This window comes from Lissotriton helveticus, chromosome 2_1, assembly GCF_964261635.1.
Source record: "Lissotriton helveticus chromosome 2_1, aLisHel1.1, whole genome shotgun sequence".
NCBI lineage: Eukaryota > Metazoa > Chordata > Amphibia > Caudata > Salamandridae > Lissotriton > Lissotriton helveticus.
In genome coordinates, this window is record NC_136059.1 from 368070704 (window position 1) to 368088213 (window position 17510).

Genomic DNA, 17510 nt, shown 5'->3' on the forward strand with positions numbered 1-17510 from the left:
TGTAAGGCTGTCCGCTGTCGCCACTCCTTTTTAGGTCTCCCCCGGCGAAAGCAGCGCATGTGCTGCTCTCGCCATGCGAGTGCCTTTTGCAATCAATTCTCCCAAAGGCATACATGCACGCGTCGGCATGGACAAAGATGGCTGCTCTCGCCCTTTGTCCAAAGCAAACAGCATGCGCGTGTCTGTACGGACTGTGGACAGTCCGACGCCATCTTGTGACAATAGCTTTCTATTGTCATGGCAACCAAGCTTCTTATCAGAAGCTTCGTCACATTAGTTTCCTGTTCCCACCCTGTGACGTTTCTTTGTGATTTTTTTTATTACTTTAATGAGCATGGCGTTTAGTTATAATATTTGACTACGGCTCGGGAACTGATCTGAATGTACATTTAGGAATACGTATGGAAATGTACAGGTAATGCTAAAGAGAGAATAGGATCATACCATTCACTAATCTAGAAAGTATTTGGAGTCTTTTGGGTTACCAACTTAATTAGTAGTTAATTTGTAAAAGAATAAATCCAAAGGGCCAAAAGTATTGCTCTGAAGTACGCAAATAGCACTATTGAATGTCGGTGTGCCAAATAACAACACTGTGTAGTCTTGATTTCTCCTTTTGCCTCTTTCCTCCATCACTCTGCCCGTTCATCTCACTCTTTTAGGTTTTTTGTTATTCCTACTTTCTTTCTTTGTCAATGTTTTTCCATCTTTCCCTACCAAGCACTGAACTTAATTTTTGAGTTGTGTACAAATGAGCAGTGCCCTAATCCAAATTGTTAATCTGCTGTATTCCAGCTGCAATAAGTGAAAATAAAATATGGAATGAAACTGAACCATTTCTTGTACAGTAAACAAGTGTCTTTACTAAAAAGCTATCTTAATTGTACCTAGTAATGGAGTCTAATTATCATTTTGTTTTATGCTTACTGCATGCAGAGTGTGGAAATTACTGCATCAACAGTAAGTATTTTGAATGGCTAAATATTGATTGAGTCATTGTGGATTGCCAATTACCCGCCCAATCGGTTGAGGAGTTCATCATACTATTTTCTGTGTACATAGCTAGTTTTTTTTCTAAAATAAGCCCCTATACATTTGTATGCCAATGACTTACACTTTCAGTTGCCACATTGCATAGGGGTGAAACAAATTTACAGATCTTTTTCCAAGAACATATTATAAACTAAATTACACACCAATGCTGCTAAGTATCACATATGAATGCCTGAAATATGAGTAACAAATCTTCTTCTTATGGACAATGTTGGGCAACCTTGCTGTAAAACATAAGCTTCTTGAAGTGGTGAATATGCATGCCATAGACATGATTTAGGAGTCACCAGGGGTCTCAGCTGCGACTCCTGGCTGACCCATTGCAACCCCTGGAGTTGCCTTTGGGATACCTGGCCACAGAGGTGGCAAAAGCAATGCCAAGAACAAAACAAAAGGTAAACTGTGTTGTCATGTTCACTGTTTACTTTCTGCAGCTCAGGCTCTGAACTGAGGCAATCAACTTAGAACAAATAAAGATCGTTTTTGTGCAGGAAGGGCAACCTTCCTGCACAAAAACAATCCTTAGAGGCAAATTCCATGTTCTACGTGGGCTGCAGAATCCAGCACATTTGGAAAGAGGAATTAACAAGGAGAATTAAAGATTTTTTTATTTGTTACGCCTCTGTTGGGTAGGTGCACCATGTTGGCGCATCCCCAGGTTTACAAGTCTTTGTAAATCTGGATTTCCATCAAAATGCCTGGGTAGGTGCATGGAAATGCTCATCCTCCACTCAGATAATAACTATCCAATGTAAAGTAACGCAAGGCAACGACTTATGTTGCATGCACATTACTTTGCATTTACTAATCCACAGTGGCTTTGCCTGACTTAGTAAATACCAAAAATGGTTTTGTGTTGGGGCTGCGCCACAAAAGTGACACAACCCTGACTCAAAATCATATGTCTCCACTTTTTTTGTCCAATAAATAATAGAAATGTGTAATGGTCTTATTATGTCAGTATCTTAATGAAAATGTAAGAGGTATATAATATAAACATTTGTTTATGTTAATAACTTATGCTATATAATTGTGCAGTTGAGAGTCTATAACTTCAGTATTACCAGGTGATATCATTAAGATTAAGGTCAGGTGACATACTTTCCTTGGAGGATTCTGGTTCAGATAATATGTTGTCACTTCATGTGATGTTATTGGGTCGAAGGGGAGTTCATTTTCGTGACTCTTGGCATTTTGATGGTTTAACGCCCATGTAGATGTTTGCTTTTGGTCTCATGCGTTCCTAATTGTGGTTTAATTAATCTTCCAGTCATTACAGAAGCCATTGAAATCCCACAGTTTATTGGTCGTAGTTACCTGACCTACGACAATACTGACATGTTAAAAAGGTAAGTTACCTTTGCCTGACTACGAAACTTATGTCCATTTTTTGAATTCCACATTGTCATTTTTAAGAAAACGTATTATATAACTTTGAATTTAACACAGCTGCATGAATAACATATTTTAGAGACTTTTCTACATTTGGCTTCTGAAGAAAATAGACTAACTGAAAGCATCTGCAAGGAGTATTTTGTGCTTGAATTCTTCTTTCAAATGAACATCAAACCTAACATTTATTATTCCTTTGTTTTCTTCGGGTCTATTTATTTTGTGCCAATACTGTTTCTCGCCTGCCTTAAGGGACTGACTTTGGCAGAAGGTTTCAACCCAAAGAATTGATGTGGTCTGCCTTAAAGCTCTATTAAAACAGCAGTGCTACCAACAACACAGATTTTATATATCTTAAAAGTGGCAGATGTTTATGATATTGACTTGCATTCTCCGAGTTGCTGTTCATAAAAACCCGGGATAGCTATAATAATAGTCAACATTCAAGTTGGTTATCACATCAGAGTTAGGGACATTTTCATGTGCTTTGTTAGCTTGTCTTTTACTCTCACCTTCACTGTCAAGGAACTTTAAAGAGATTTTTCAGATTTGATTGGAAGACAACAAATTCAGGGGTAGAGCCTTCTTTAAGGGAGAAGAATCAAAGGCAACAAAGAGGAGAATAGGACTATTTATAAAATATGCCTGAAAGATGAAATGCAAATTAATTTACTGGATTTGATCTTTTTATTTGTTTTTTTAATGAGTTTGTATATACAGAAAGAAAATAAAGCTACACTTGCAAAGGCATAAACAAATCACAAGCTCTCCCAGTCAAGTCAAAGCATACCCTGCCATAAATTTATGTAGACGACAAAGTAGTAAACAGCGATATGGAGATTTTTGTCACCACTCTAAATGTCTCTCATATTGCAACACAAGATGTTCTTAACATATTATTTTGGTCAGCATCAGCCATCCTGCAGCAAATATTTTTGTGCACCGGGCATTAGTATTCCCTCTTAAAGAACACTTTTATTATTGGGGAAACCAAGAAATGGTTGGCAAAGTCAATAGGTATCACCTATGTGTGAGCTATTGGTTGTGGCAATCAGGTGGGGGTGGGTAACAAGGGGTGGTGGTCAGTAAAGTGGCGGTTAAAAGAAGCCCTTATAACACGTCTTTTTTAAACTATTTTCTGTGAATGGGGGAGAAGAAACATGGATGGAAAAGAGGGTACCCTGAGGAGAAGAAACTGGGACAGGTGGGAGAGAACAAATAGGTATGGGGCGGGTGGGGGGGGAGAGAACAAATCGGGATGGGGCGGGTGGGGGGGAGAACAAATAGGGATGGGGCGGGTGGGGGGGTAGAACAAACAGGGATGGGGAGGGTGGTTGGGGAGAACAAAAAGTGCAAGGGTGGTGGTGTATGAGAACAAACAGGGATGAGGCAGGTGGTGGGGGAGAACTAACAGGATGAGTCTGTAGTTACAGGATGGGGGTGGGGGGAGGCTAGAAGAAACAGAATGGGGTGGGATGGTAAAAAAGTGCTATGAAGTGGCCAGTGTTGACCGTGTCATAGCATGTTTCTTTTAAAAGAAAATTGTACCTACATCACAGCGCGAGCAACGGATGGCCAGTGGAGAGACATAATTAAACTTAATCAGTCAATGCGCCACTGAAGGAAAAGATTGTGACACATGGCAAGCACTATCCGATTAAAAAGCATCAAAGAAGTTTAACAATGCTGCAAACAAATGGTTTTTAATGGGAAGGTTCCAAGCTCATTCTAGAACACAATAGTCTGGCATGTAAGAACACATGCACTAATGCATGCTCACACATGCAAGACCTAAAAAAGGGATGGCTAGATTGATTGTTTCAGCATATTTGAGCCTTTTTAGGAGGGCACAGCCTTGTTTCAGTGACACAGTGAGCACAAGAACCAATTCTGGACATACCCATCACGCGTAGGGCATTGCACGGAGGATACCGGAAAACTGATGTATGGATTGCTTGAATCAATTTCAGCTACTGGTAATTTACTCCGGGCCGAAATCAAATCCATAATCTTTTGCATACTATGCCACCTCAGACAGGAACCAGCCTTATGCAACTAGCATTGGTCCTGCTTCTAAACGAACAGTCCAGCCCAAACTGCCAGTTTAGACCCCATCTAAATCTGAACACAAGTAATCACATATCAGTTTCAATCTTTTTGGGCCTCATCAATAGGATGCAGCTTGAGTCTATAGCACAGTAAGCACAGGACCAATGCCTGAACATAAAAGTCGCACTTAGGGCATCCTTTAGAATATGCCAGCCTGCTCTCATCCCGTACTAGATTTTTTGTAATCAGGAGTGGTACTGTGTTACAAGGCCCCTAGTTTCAGCTTGAATCTAGTGTTCCCAGAAATATTTTATTCTACATATATATAAATGCATTTGGAAAGCTGACAGACCCTCTTCTAGAAGTGAATCAGAAAATGCAAAACACCCAACACATGCATACATACATAAAATAATGAGTCAAAGAGTTAGGGCCTAATTGCATGTCTGGCGGTCCAAGGTCTGCCAGGCTCGTGGTGGCACAGCGGTGGTAACCCAGCCACCGCCGTATCGGCGGTCCGACCACCCCATTACGACTTAGGCAGTGGGACTGCCCTGGTACCACCAACGCCACCAGGGAACTGCCATTCCCTGGCAGTGGCCAGAGGTCACAATATGCTTGGCGGGACCACCCTGGTCCCACCAAGCCTATTATGACTTTCCTATCCATCAGGGTTTTTATGGCTGCTCCACCACAATGAAAACCCTGGCAGAGAGGAAACAGCCCGCCTCGGCAGCCCTGTGTATGCACACAGGGGAGCACAACATTCAAGCCTCTGTGTGCATGCGCACAATTTCTTGCACAGCATGGACACTACAGTTCATGACATGCAGGAACCTTGTGAGGCTTCCCCATTGCGGTGCCTTCTTCAAAGGCACCACCGCCTTTGAAAAATGCACCACTGGGGGATCCTCCACCCCGCCACCCGACTACAAAAAACTTGTAATCTGGCGGCAGCAACTCTTGGTGGTGCAGGGGCGTGGTGGTGGCGGGCCACCCACCCCCGCACTGCCAAAAGTCATAATCGGACCGTGAGTGTTTTGACTGATTTACATATTTAACATGAAGAGAGAAAGTCATAGTTCTGTTGACATCCTTTTGGGAAACTGGTTAGTCAATTGCTAAACCTTAGACAGAGATATTTGGTTGTTTCAAACTGATTTTTGAATGTGTAACCAATGTCCATTCTTTATTTTGCTTTTAACCTCTAGAGTTACAGGATCTCGAACAAACATATTTATGCGGTTTAAAACAACAGCAAGAGATGGCCTGCTGATGTGGAGAGGCGACAGCCCTATGAGGCCAAACAGTGATTTCATTTCTCTTGGCCTCCATGATGGGGTTTTAGCATTCAGGTATGCAATAGTTTTAGCTGCAGTCTGCACATGTACGAGATAAGTGTATTAATGCCTGTCATCACAGCACCTAACTCATTCCTTTATTATTTTGACTTTAGTAATTCGCATTTGGCAACTATTTCTTCTGATCTATGAGTATCATTGATCTTCTTTTTCTAAACATAAACCACCATTGTCTAATATTTTTCTGTATTTTCTATTGGCTATCCTCACTTCATTCAGCACACACAAATTGCCAAAAATAGGCATATTACCTAGCAATCAATTGTAGGCTACTACAGTTGTAATTTGTTGAAAATATATACAGCCTGCAACCAGGCTGGTTCCCCATTTATACATTACATATTTAATTGACATAAATACTTTTTTTTCGTTCTGTCTGGAGACTGATTTCCAAGGCATGGAAATGAAGGTTACAGGAAATGATACAGAGTTATAGTTAGCTTTCGTTATATACAGGTAATGTTACTAAATAAATGGTTTTTCCAAAATCTAGATTCTGTATTAAGGGCCAAGTGGGCAAGAGAGGGATTAAACTGGGCAGGTATTTCTGTTCAATAGATTGATTATAAATATACATAAGTTGTTCATCATTTCGCGTATTTATTTTAAGGAGGATTAGCATGCTTAAAATAAGATTGTATTAGATATTTTGGGATTTATGGAGGACTTCGGGCATAAAATTAATTAACTAAAAAAAACACTGTCTTTCTGAGGATGTAGTATATTTAGTCATGCCTGTAGGAAAGTGCCCCTTTCTGAAATGATTCCCCTACTTTTTGCCTGGTATCTAATGCAAGTTTGACAGAAGTGCATTGGGTTCCAGCTACCTACGTCCCCAGTGCCAGTTCTCTTTCCCTAAAACTGTACAATTGTTCCCCCAATTGCAATGCCTTTAGAACCTCATGTATGAGTAAGTAAATGGTTCTCATGGTGCCTAGGGCAGGAAAGCTAAAGAGGGTAAGAGGGTCTCTAAGGACTGCAGGATTGATTATACTACCCTAAGAGACCCATCAGCACCCAATTTGCTAACTGCCATTGCAGGCTGCTTGCCATGGTGCAGAGAAAAGTGAAGACATGGCATGGCACACCTCATGTGCGCCATGCCTGTAGACACTGCATGCAGTATAGGTAAATAACCCCTACATCAGTCCTTGCAGCCCTAAGGCAGGGTGTACTATACTACATGAGTGGACATTTTTTAATCACCAGATATGGCCTTGTGATGTGTAAGTTGATTCTTAGATATTGCAAGTGGGCAGGGAAGGTTTATGAGTTCCCTCAGCTACCTGATGGCTTCACTGAAACTAGAGATGTTTGGTATCAAACATTTCTTATTAATAAGCACACACTGATTGCAGTGATTGATTTATTAATACATGCACCCAGAGGGTACCTTAAAGATGCCTGAAACTACCTACTACCCGTGTGCTGGCTGACCGGTGCAGACCAGCCTGCCACCACAGACAGGTTTCTGACCCTCTGCAGGTGAGAACCTGAGCTCTCTGAGGGTAGAAACATTGCCTGCTCTGGCCGGAGGTGTTGTCACCTCCTCCAAGCAGGATGGCTAAGTAATTAGCATATCAAGGCAGTAGGCTTCCAAGGCCTCTGCTACCTTTTGAACCTGATCCAAGGCTTCCTCAAACAGGGGAAATTCCACTCCTGCCCCAGGCCCATTTGGCACCAGAACAGGCAGGAAAATTAGCTGGTCAGGAGGCGTGTTCCCCTCTCAGGCTAATACCACCCATATGGTTGGCTACCTGAAGTGAACATGACTTGTAGAATTACACCATTTTGGCAGAATTAGGCTCTCTGGGTTAAGGTTATGCTCACTTCCCACAGGAAATGGTCATATAAAGGGTATAGACACCATGAAGGTAAGTAGCCCATTAGCTACTACCTGTCACTCCCCGCAACACTCCTTAATTGAGCATTTAGGTGGCACCCCTGAAACCAGGAACTTAGATTTGATGGAACAAGAAGAGAGGACAAGGAAGAGCAGTGAGAAAAGCGAGAACTGAAAACTGCTATGGACATTTGGTGCCAAGCCGTGCCTGCTTGCACCAAGTCTTGACAATCATACCCAGCGACTAGTCCTGCCGCTGACCAGTTTCCAAGAACCCTGGGAGACTGTCAACATTCACAAATTGCAAAGTAATGTCTCTTGGGGTAGAGGAGCTACTCCTCTGCAGTCCACAGGCATGAAACACAAGTCCAGTCTACTGTGTTGCCGCTCCCCGGCCAGCCCGACACAGCAGCCCCCCAGAAAGAGGACACTGTGTTCCCGAAGGTCAATCTGTGCCCCATCAAGTGAGAGGACAAGGATCAACTGAAGCCGCACAGGACCAATACCTGTGGTACCAGAGCCCTTGCAGCAAACAGCACCCATAATAGTCCAATCCGGACTCCCCCTGCACTGAGACTGAGCAGCCATTGAGAGACATCAGCACTACAGAGACCCACTTCCAGGGTGTCCCAGCTGTCCTGATTTTGCACCCTCATACAGTGGAGACTGACAACCACAAGGCACTAGGATGCACAGAGCTGATCTTTTCACTCTGCACCCAAGCGCCCCAGCCCAGGTACCAACAAACCGGCTGTATCCTCTACTTCCTAGTACCCTTGCGACCTGAGTCCCTCATTGGGAGCGCCCCGACTTGTCCTCACATCTCCTTCTGCAACCTTTTTCTAAGTGGCCCACCTTCTTTCCACCGGAGTAGTGCACACAGCTACCAAACCGAATCGCACCTCTGCACCCAGGCACCCCAGGGCAGGTAACAAGTACAGGTAACTGAGGGTGGTAACTTGGTCCCCTATGAGCATACGTCCCGTAGGAGACCCCCAGAAACTGATAGCACATATCTGTATGCAACATATGCTGTTTCTTCCATAGGGAAGTATTGCTGTGTAAATACGCATAGAATTGAACAATTTACTTACCTGAAAAAATGCACAACTGCAAAAGCACTAGCTTGATAACGAAATTCTTGGAATCAAAACTTATATAAAAATACAACTTATTTTTCTAAATTGGTCTCGGATTTATTCTTGAGTGTCTATCTCATTTATTGGCTCTATGATTACAACAAATGCTTAGCACTACCCTCTGATAAGTCTAACTGCTAGCCCCCACAACACCGCAAAAGATAGCATTTGGATTATCATTACTGCCGCTGTAAACCAATTGGGGTTTGCCTGAACTCTTTCCACAGTGTACCTCGCTTTTGTCCACTATATAAAAAGCCGGCTTCCTAGAATGCCCCTATCTTATTTGGCTAAGGGAGATCTGGTTCAGGCTTAGAAACATTTTAATGAGTTTTGATAGGAAGCCTACAGTTTCTTGAGATACATTGAAGTACAATCCAACTCTGGGAATTGTTTGTTTCCTGAGATGTTTAGACCACACTGCTTTTATTTAAATTCACCTTTCCATAAGTTTTTTTTACTCTAAAATAATGTCTGCAAGACCATGCCTTACATTACTTTTCTGTTTCGATTGTATCTCTCATATGGCGTAATTGTAATATCCAGCTCCATAACAAAATATTGCCCTGGAGCCTGGCTAAATGAGGGAATATTAATAGCTAATAAAATGTCAATCTTTAAATTTGGGCCATTTTGTCATCTTAGACAGGAGTTGTATAAGCAGAAAAGGTAATCTGGTAGATATAGATTGAGTTGTAATGTGCTTAGAGAGCTATTAGATGACTTTCCTTCATGCCTCCTCCGCCTCCATTGTTTCTTAGAGGAGGCAATTGCATTATTACAGTTTTTGTAAATCATGTAAAACACCATTGCTTAGTTCTCAAAATCTCAAGCTGTGTAGTGTAGGGAATGGATATTCAGCAGGTTACCCCTGCCTGGGAATCTATCTTGCGTTGTACTATACCTGCATACTAATTTGCTCTTAGTAGTTGGTTCACACTCTCAAATGAGTGAAGGCAATTTATAAAGCATACACTTACTCCAAAGGTCTGTCCCAATGCTAGTCTGCGAAGATCAGAAAAGCCACTCACAATGAGTTCAACGAAAAAAATGTGTTTTAGGGCCTTCTTAACCCCTTCGACGCTCATGACGAGCTGGGCTCGTCATGAGGTAGCCTCCTCGCACGCTCATGACGAGCCCAGCTCGTCATGAATAATGGGTTTTTTAAAACATGAGCACAGGAGCGGAATTTCGCTAGCGCTCATGTGGTTAAAGAGGGCCTCACATGGATAGCACGCAAAGTGAGCGGAAGTTCATTCCAAGCCTTGCCAGCCAGCCCTGAGAGTGCCCTCCTGATCTTGCCATGTGAAATTTAGGAATCCTCACTAATAAAGCTGTTGCCAACTGAAGATATTTAAACAAAATCCTTTTCTTAATGGGAAGCCTTGAAGTTACTGCAGATAGGAGGAAACTTATACACTTCTCGAATGTCCGAAAATTATCCAGGCCACGGCGTTTATGACTGTCTGACATTTACTAGTCTTATAATCGGACACACCGATATGAACACAGTTGGAGAAGTCCAGCTGGGGTGTAATCAAAGCATGGACTACTATACCCCAGGTCTCAACTGCTAACAAGTGCAGGAAATTCTTAATGGAGCGTAGCAGACTAAAACAGGTCCCGGCTACAAAACCAATTTGGATTATTCTTCCCTTAAAGGCAAGGTTCTCATACTTTAACATTAGCATACACAGAACTTTATATTTTGTGTATTAATTGTTGTTGCTCAGCCCATTCTTCTCAGCCATTCTTTTTCCCAACTTACTTTTTACAGGTGGCAGGTCAGACAAAAGTGTTTAACACTTTCTGATTGATTATAAAATTATTGCAAGCTCAACCTGGGCCACAAACCATGTTAGCCAATGTTTGGGTGAGTGGTAGTACATTCTGAACTAATTTCCTAAGAATGCATCAGCACATAAGGCTTTTGGCTCTTGTGCACAATGCAGATGGCTTTCAACCCAAGAAGTTGTGGTCTTTTCAGTTGTTGCCCTGATTTTGCTTTTATTTGTGCAAGCTGTGTTGTCTTTAGTGTAGTCAAAGCACCCATGTTGCTCTATTCAAAAGAAAATATTTAGCTCAGGTGATTTCCCATAGTCAAACTTCAGAGATTCTGTTTTAGCATGATATAATGCTTAAGGGAAGACGTTCAGCTCAGGCTTTATCCACCAGATAGTTTATGGGGCTGCCTTCTATAAGCATAGTGTGCATAGCTATGCTGCACTCTCTTGAGTTGACCTATGTGCGTAATCTTCTTTACGTGCGATAAAGGGAAAACGTGTGGGGAGCATCCTAGGTGTTTTCTCATTACTCTTTCACTAACTCGTAGCTTGAAAGCATTGGAATACATCCTCTCCTTGTGGCTTCATAATCCATTAGCTGTACTTTGCTGGCAAATGTTTATTGATCTGAGGAGAAATGGTACTGTTGTGCTTCCTTACAAACCACATTTCTAGCTGGCTGTTGACTACCCCATTCTAATGAAAGGTGTTATCCACATGTATGAATAAATACAGATATTCCTTTACTACAAGACATGGTTCTAATTTGGTTGTAGACATAGGTCATTGGTATTGGCAAGGACTATCATTTGTGATTTACTGATGTTTATTAGTAGGTCAATTGCTCTACAATAGGTTTTCATCACTGCAGCTGGGCTTGCAATGGATTTGGATCATGTGCAAAACCCACTAAGGCCCTGATCACGATCTTATGGATTATCTCATTTGCCGTATTACCAAGTTCCATAGGATATAATAAAATGGTAATTTGGTGAATGCGATATCAATCACATTGTAGTAACTCTGTCTGCCATGATCGTAATCAGGCCCTAAGTCATAAGATAGTTTGAATCACGGGAATGTCTTTGGAGGCACTAAACCTCCTAACAAAGGGCATTTATGTGTAGGGAGAAGAGGGAGGGAGCTCCATTCAGCCTTGTTTAACATACCTTATTGTATGGAATGTGTTTGTAAACCTTCCTTTCATGAATATCCACACGAGTTGATTACTCAGTGCACAGGGCTGGGATGACATTTTGAAATGGTTGCTGAACGCTGATGAAAAATCAAAATAAATAGCACCCAGTTTGATCTTTTACACTACTGCATGCTTGTGGAAAATGTGTGTGTTAAGAAAAAGATGTTATCATATATAGAGAGCTCTTTTTGGAAGCCCCATGGTATTAGAAAATAACATTTTATTGCTCAATCCACACTATCAGTTTGTGTACACTTACGCTTGGACACACTTTACAGATAAGTACTGTCTTGTTCCAAAAACATATCACATCAATGAAAAAACATATTCCTTACACTCTTCCATTCCATCTTTCTCTTTTAATTTCACTCAGATTCTTGTTCTTTGTGCCACTGATAGCCATGATCCAGCCCACACAGGATCATCTAGTTCCAAATGCATGCAGTATCAGGGACATTAACTCCTTATTTCTCACCTGCTCTGACCCTAAGAGAGAACTCCTTACTGGTGCTAATCAAAGACAATGGGTAATGCTTCCCTGGAGCTAGGTCATGGTGTTTACATCTGTTTCCTTATTTATTTGTTTTAATTTGAGGAGTTATATATAGCTCGAACAAAACCAGAAGGTGTCAGAGCCCTTTAAAGAGTAAGCGCAGCCGGATAACATGAGGAACATAACGAGTACATAAGAATACATAGTAACAATACAAGAGAAAATGATATACAATGTGATATGTAAGTAAGTTAGCCATAAATACTCGGGGTTACATAATCGTAAACAAAAATACAAGTAACCGAAGATAAAAAATGTAAACAACACAATATCCAGTAGAACATGTGAACTCTAGCTTCGGAGGTAGAATAGGGAGTGAGTTTCGGGGTGGGGAGGGTAGGAGCTCCATGCCTAAACTCCATGACTTCTCAATATATAGCTACTTTGAACATACTTCAGGCATTAGTCCTCATCAATAAAGAATACCGCAAGTAATAATGTTCTATGTGCCCAAACTAAGGTGGATGACATTTTGGACACAGTACTTGGGAACTGTGAATGTCATTTCCCATTCAATTTCAAATCAGTTTTGAAGTCCTGAGAGAGTGCAAATATGGATTGGGTTGTGGCAGGAATGTTTGAACCTTCAGTATGTCAAGGAGCTCATCATGGATATCCTTACTTTCCAATCGTTGCCCCAGTCGGTTTGTTTTTCTTCATGCCTGAAGCACATTTTCTTCTATGAACTCACATTTGCTTTTTCCAGTGATCCTCCATCTAGTCTATCCATGTTCCTTACCAACACCAGCATGTATCTGAGAATTCTACCCCATACTGAAAACTGGATTTGGACATTCCTTCTAAGGTGAATGAATGCACATTCTGAATGCGCACTGCTATTTCAACAGCTCTGGACTCATGGTTTCCACTATCTATGAACTATATTGGGTTGTGACAATAACAACCTTTTCTCTCAAAGAACTCTTGAACACATGTGTGTCAGAAAAAGACTTACTGATCGTATGTTGTTGCATAATTTAATTGCTGCATGAGTATCAGCAATAGACTTTCACTCAGATGTAGACGTTTTTAGGTTCGATATGTAATGACGTTTGCCCCATGCATTGCAAACACATCGTATTCGGTTCATGCTGTAAGGGGCTTTGCTTTATTCTCTTTAAGCCATTGAAATCTTTGGCTCATGAAAATGTTGCAAAAACTTGAAACTCATCAGTCCACAGTAGTATTTCATCCTTACCTTCATTCTATTAGCTATTTCCATTGAAATGCATTAGGGAATGTTTTACAGCTAAAAAGTACACATTATCACCAAACCTTTAACTCTTTATCTTAACCATACATTGTGTATAAAAAGCAATCCTTTTTTGTAACTGTTTTGTGTTAAAGGTGCAATTTTTTGTTAATTCTGTCTACTCTTAAGTGTGAGCGTCAAACCTTTTGACTTTACAATTCTTGTTATGATTTTGAACCAGTCCATTAATTTCCTTACTAGCTAGAATGTTCATTGGTTGATAATATATTGAATGCCCATGATACCTTTCTAGATAAAAATGTAAATATTCCACTCAAGAGACTTACCCAAAGAGTAGTACCTTGAAACTGGGTTGGGTGCTAGTATTTGGGTATTAGATCTTCTTGTAACCTCACATACATGGTTATCCCTTCTTACTGTTATCAGGATACAGAGAGATCCCAATGTATTTCCTCAACACATTAGTCCCATGAGTTGGGTACAAACTTGCTTCCATTACTTCACATGATCAGACAGACAGTCACGGCCCAGGCCAGAATTTGCAGCAGGTGTTCAGAGATAGCCCTCCTCAGAATCGCCATCTACATCTTGCATACAGACAGCACAAAGTCATAACTCCTCAATCTTACAATGCAGAGTGGATTATCGAATTGCATCAGTTCATGTGCTTTGAGTAAGCGTGTGTCTATTAATCCCTTCACTGTGGCGGCAATTCCGCCGCAGTGCTAGGGGGTATGGAGGGCCGCGCGGCGCTCCTATGCTCGTGACGGAACCGCTCCGTCACGAGCCTCGGGCGCGCTGTGCTTGTGACGGAGCGGTTCTGTCACGGCCCCGCCCGCTCAATGGAACGTCCAGCGCAGGCGCGGAATCAGCGCCGCGCAGGCGTGTCGAGTGGGCCGTGACGGAACCGCTCTGTCACCAGCACAGCGCACCCAAGGCTCGTAACGGAACGGTTCCGTCACGAGCATAGGAGGGGTTAACCCCTTCGACGCTGATGACGAGCTGGGCTCGTCATGAGGTAGCCTCCTCGCACGCTCATGACGAGCCCAGCTCGTCACGTAAAGTGCGCTTTTAAAAAGTCAGCGTACGAGCGGAATTCCGCCCGCACGCATGCGGTTAATATGTTCAGTCATTGCCACAAAGTTTCACTTCCTTTACTTTTTATGTTCTTGGTAGATCAAGCCAGCATTTCTCTTCATTGGAGTGTTTTGACATTAATTGTTGGGCAATGATTCATGCCACACATGCAGAAAAGGACAAATTGGAAAAACATTAATATCCACTCTGGAGAAAATAGAGAAATGAATATAACCCAAATGAAAAATTCTCAAAAAGCAATAACCTTTTGGAAGCCAGAAAATGTGTTACCATGACTGGGCATTTTGCATCTCTTAACAATCTTGTTTGTTGTTCTGTACACTGTGGGGTCCCTTTAAGGTACTATATTTGTACATCTAATGCTCCAGAACGATTATCCCTGTTATCTAAGGTATGAAATGGAAACCTAAATATCAATGTTCAAGATGTCCAGTTCTATCTAAAGAGCATTGTGAAACCGAAATCGGATTCAAAAGGAAAGTACATTACTGTGAGGGGCCAAGAGTGTCTGTTGTTGGACTTTCAATTACAAATGCAAACACCTCACTTGTAATCTTATGCTACTCACTCTTCCTCTACTTTTGGAGAACATTTTTTCAAGCGTGAAGACGTGATTATTTTCAGATTTTGTTGCATTACATCCATTGATAAAGCATGTAATAGCAGATTAAACCTCCCACTGTATGAGGTAGCACAATTGGACTAAATGAAGCTGGCATCAATATGCCAATGTAATGTTTTTCCAAAAATAATTCTTGAATGAATGGGAAGTATGGTGGTCTAGATGTAAGGCGAGGATATTTGTAAAACGAGGTTATTTAGCTGTACTATTTTTGTATGCTGGACAACATTACAGGGCATAATCAGTCAGCTGATGCTGCTCTGTTTCAGGAATTTCTGTATCTTATTGACATTCAACTGATTGATGTAAGCAAGGGGTGTCATTATCAGTGCCTCTTTCTATTCTTTTCAGCTACAACCTGGGAAGCGGCATTGCTACCATTTTGGTCAATGGGTCCTTCAATGATGGAAGGTGGCACAGAGTGAAAGCCGTTCGGTATGTGATCTGTTTCTAAACAGTTTTTTCATTTTTGTTGCTGAATCAATTATAAAACAACAACATAGTGTCCCCACGTTTCTCCAAAATTATTTTCCAAACTACCTACTCTTCACTCTACTCCTCAACACATTCCCATTCTGAACTCTTCAACATGTGACAATGTTTGCTGTGTTGCTATTTATATCCCAGTTCCACAGCACTATTCCACACAAAAATCTTTACAAGAGCAAATACAAATTAAACAATTTATTCAAAAAGATTTTGTAGTGTAATCACACAACTAAAAACAGTTTTCATATTAAAACGATAGGGACTATTATATACACTGTTGTTTGTCTCCAGATCTCAATATAATACAATTCAACGCTCAATGTCTGTACACAATTAAAATAACCACATTGCATATCAGATAATCAATTCATTTGATAAAAAGTGCATTTTCTATATTCCCATTTGAATTTTTACCACTAGAATTTTTAAAAACATGTAGTTGTCGATGCAGCATTCCGGTGGATTATATCCAATACAAACAGCTTCTTCGGGACAAAGATTTTGTGACAAATAAAAGTGATTAAACAGCCCATCTTTCCTCCAAGACAGAGAAATGTAATCAATAGTGGGGGATTCATAAAAGCTTTTGGAGAGCATAACTAGCTCTGGGAGTTTGTCAAATAGCCAAGGGTCTCCTGTGTACAACACACAGATGATTGTTGTCACAAAATCTTTCTCCTGAAGAAGCTGGTTGTATTGGAAATGATCCGCCAAAACGCTGTATCAACACCTACCTGTATTTTGAAATTCTAGGGTCAAAATTCAAATGTGAATATATAAAATGCACTTTGTATCCAATGAATTGATTATCTGATATGCAATGTGGTTATTTTAATTGTGTATAGACATTGATAGGTGAATTGTATTATATTGAGACCTGGAGACAAAAAACAGGGTATATAATAGTCCCTATCATTTTAATATAAAAAACTGTTTTACTTGTGTGATTACACTGCAAAATCTTTTTTAATAAATCGTTTAATATGTACTTGCTCCTGCAAAGATGTTTTTGTGGAATAATGCTGTGGAATTGGGGTATAAATAGCAACACAGCAAACATTGTCACATGTTGAAGAGTTCAGAATGGGAATGTGTGGAGGAGTAGAGTGAAGAGTGGGTAGTTTGGAAAAAAATATTGGAGAAACGTGGGGGACACTAGCTTGTTGTTTTGTGACTAACCCTATCCCCTACGTAAGTACGGTTACTTCTCACATTATTGTGATTGCTGAATCAATTATACCATAAATAGTTGAATGCCACAACAACCCCACTATTTAAAAGGGGAGCAAGTGACTGCAAATCATATGACCTGCAATTTGATTGGTGCATAACTCTTACATCGTTTAGCTCACTTACTGCTCCTCTGGCTGTTGTCTACCACTTTGTTCTGGTCAGTGCCCTCTGCAGGTTAGCACTGTGTCTCACACCATTAATGAATAAGTAGGCAGGACAGGACAGATGCACAGTGCTGTCCTTTAAAGAAGGGAGGCATGGAAGTTTGTCACGCTCTCTTCCCTGGATGCCCTGACCCATCTCGCTTAACCGTTGCTCTAGCTGCACTGCAGTTGGATGTTGGAGTGCTTCAGTTGCAGCCATGTTATAATGTGGTACTCAGTGGACATAGAATAGTGCAAGTCTAAATAAGCTAAGAAACATATGATTTAAAAGTATTACAAAAGCAACCGTGTTGCATTTTCAAGGTGCCAATAGCAATTG

At 41.1% G+C, this 17510-nt stretch overlaps 1 protein-coding gene across 1 annotated transcript in view; it reads left to right on the plus strand.

Moving 5' to 3' along the window:
* The window catches only part of EGFLAM (EGF like, fibronectin type III and laminin G domains), an 812243-nt gene that overhangs the window by 783637 nt on the left and 11096 nt on the right, over positions 1-17510 (plus strand). Inside the window, exons 19-21 of the mRNA XM_078674979.1 lie at positions 2324-2402; positions 5706-5849; positions 15657-15740. Of these exons, the coding sequence (XP_078531105.1) occupies positions 2324-2402; positions 5706-5849; positions 15657-15740 (307 nt within the window). The remainder of the gene's footprint in view (positions 1-2323; positions 2403-5705; positions 5850-15656; positions 15741-17510) is intronic.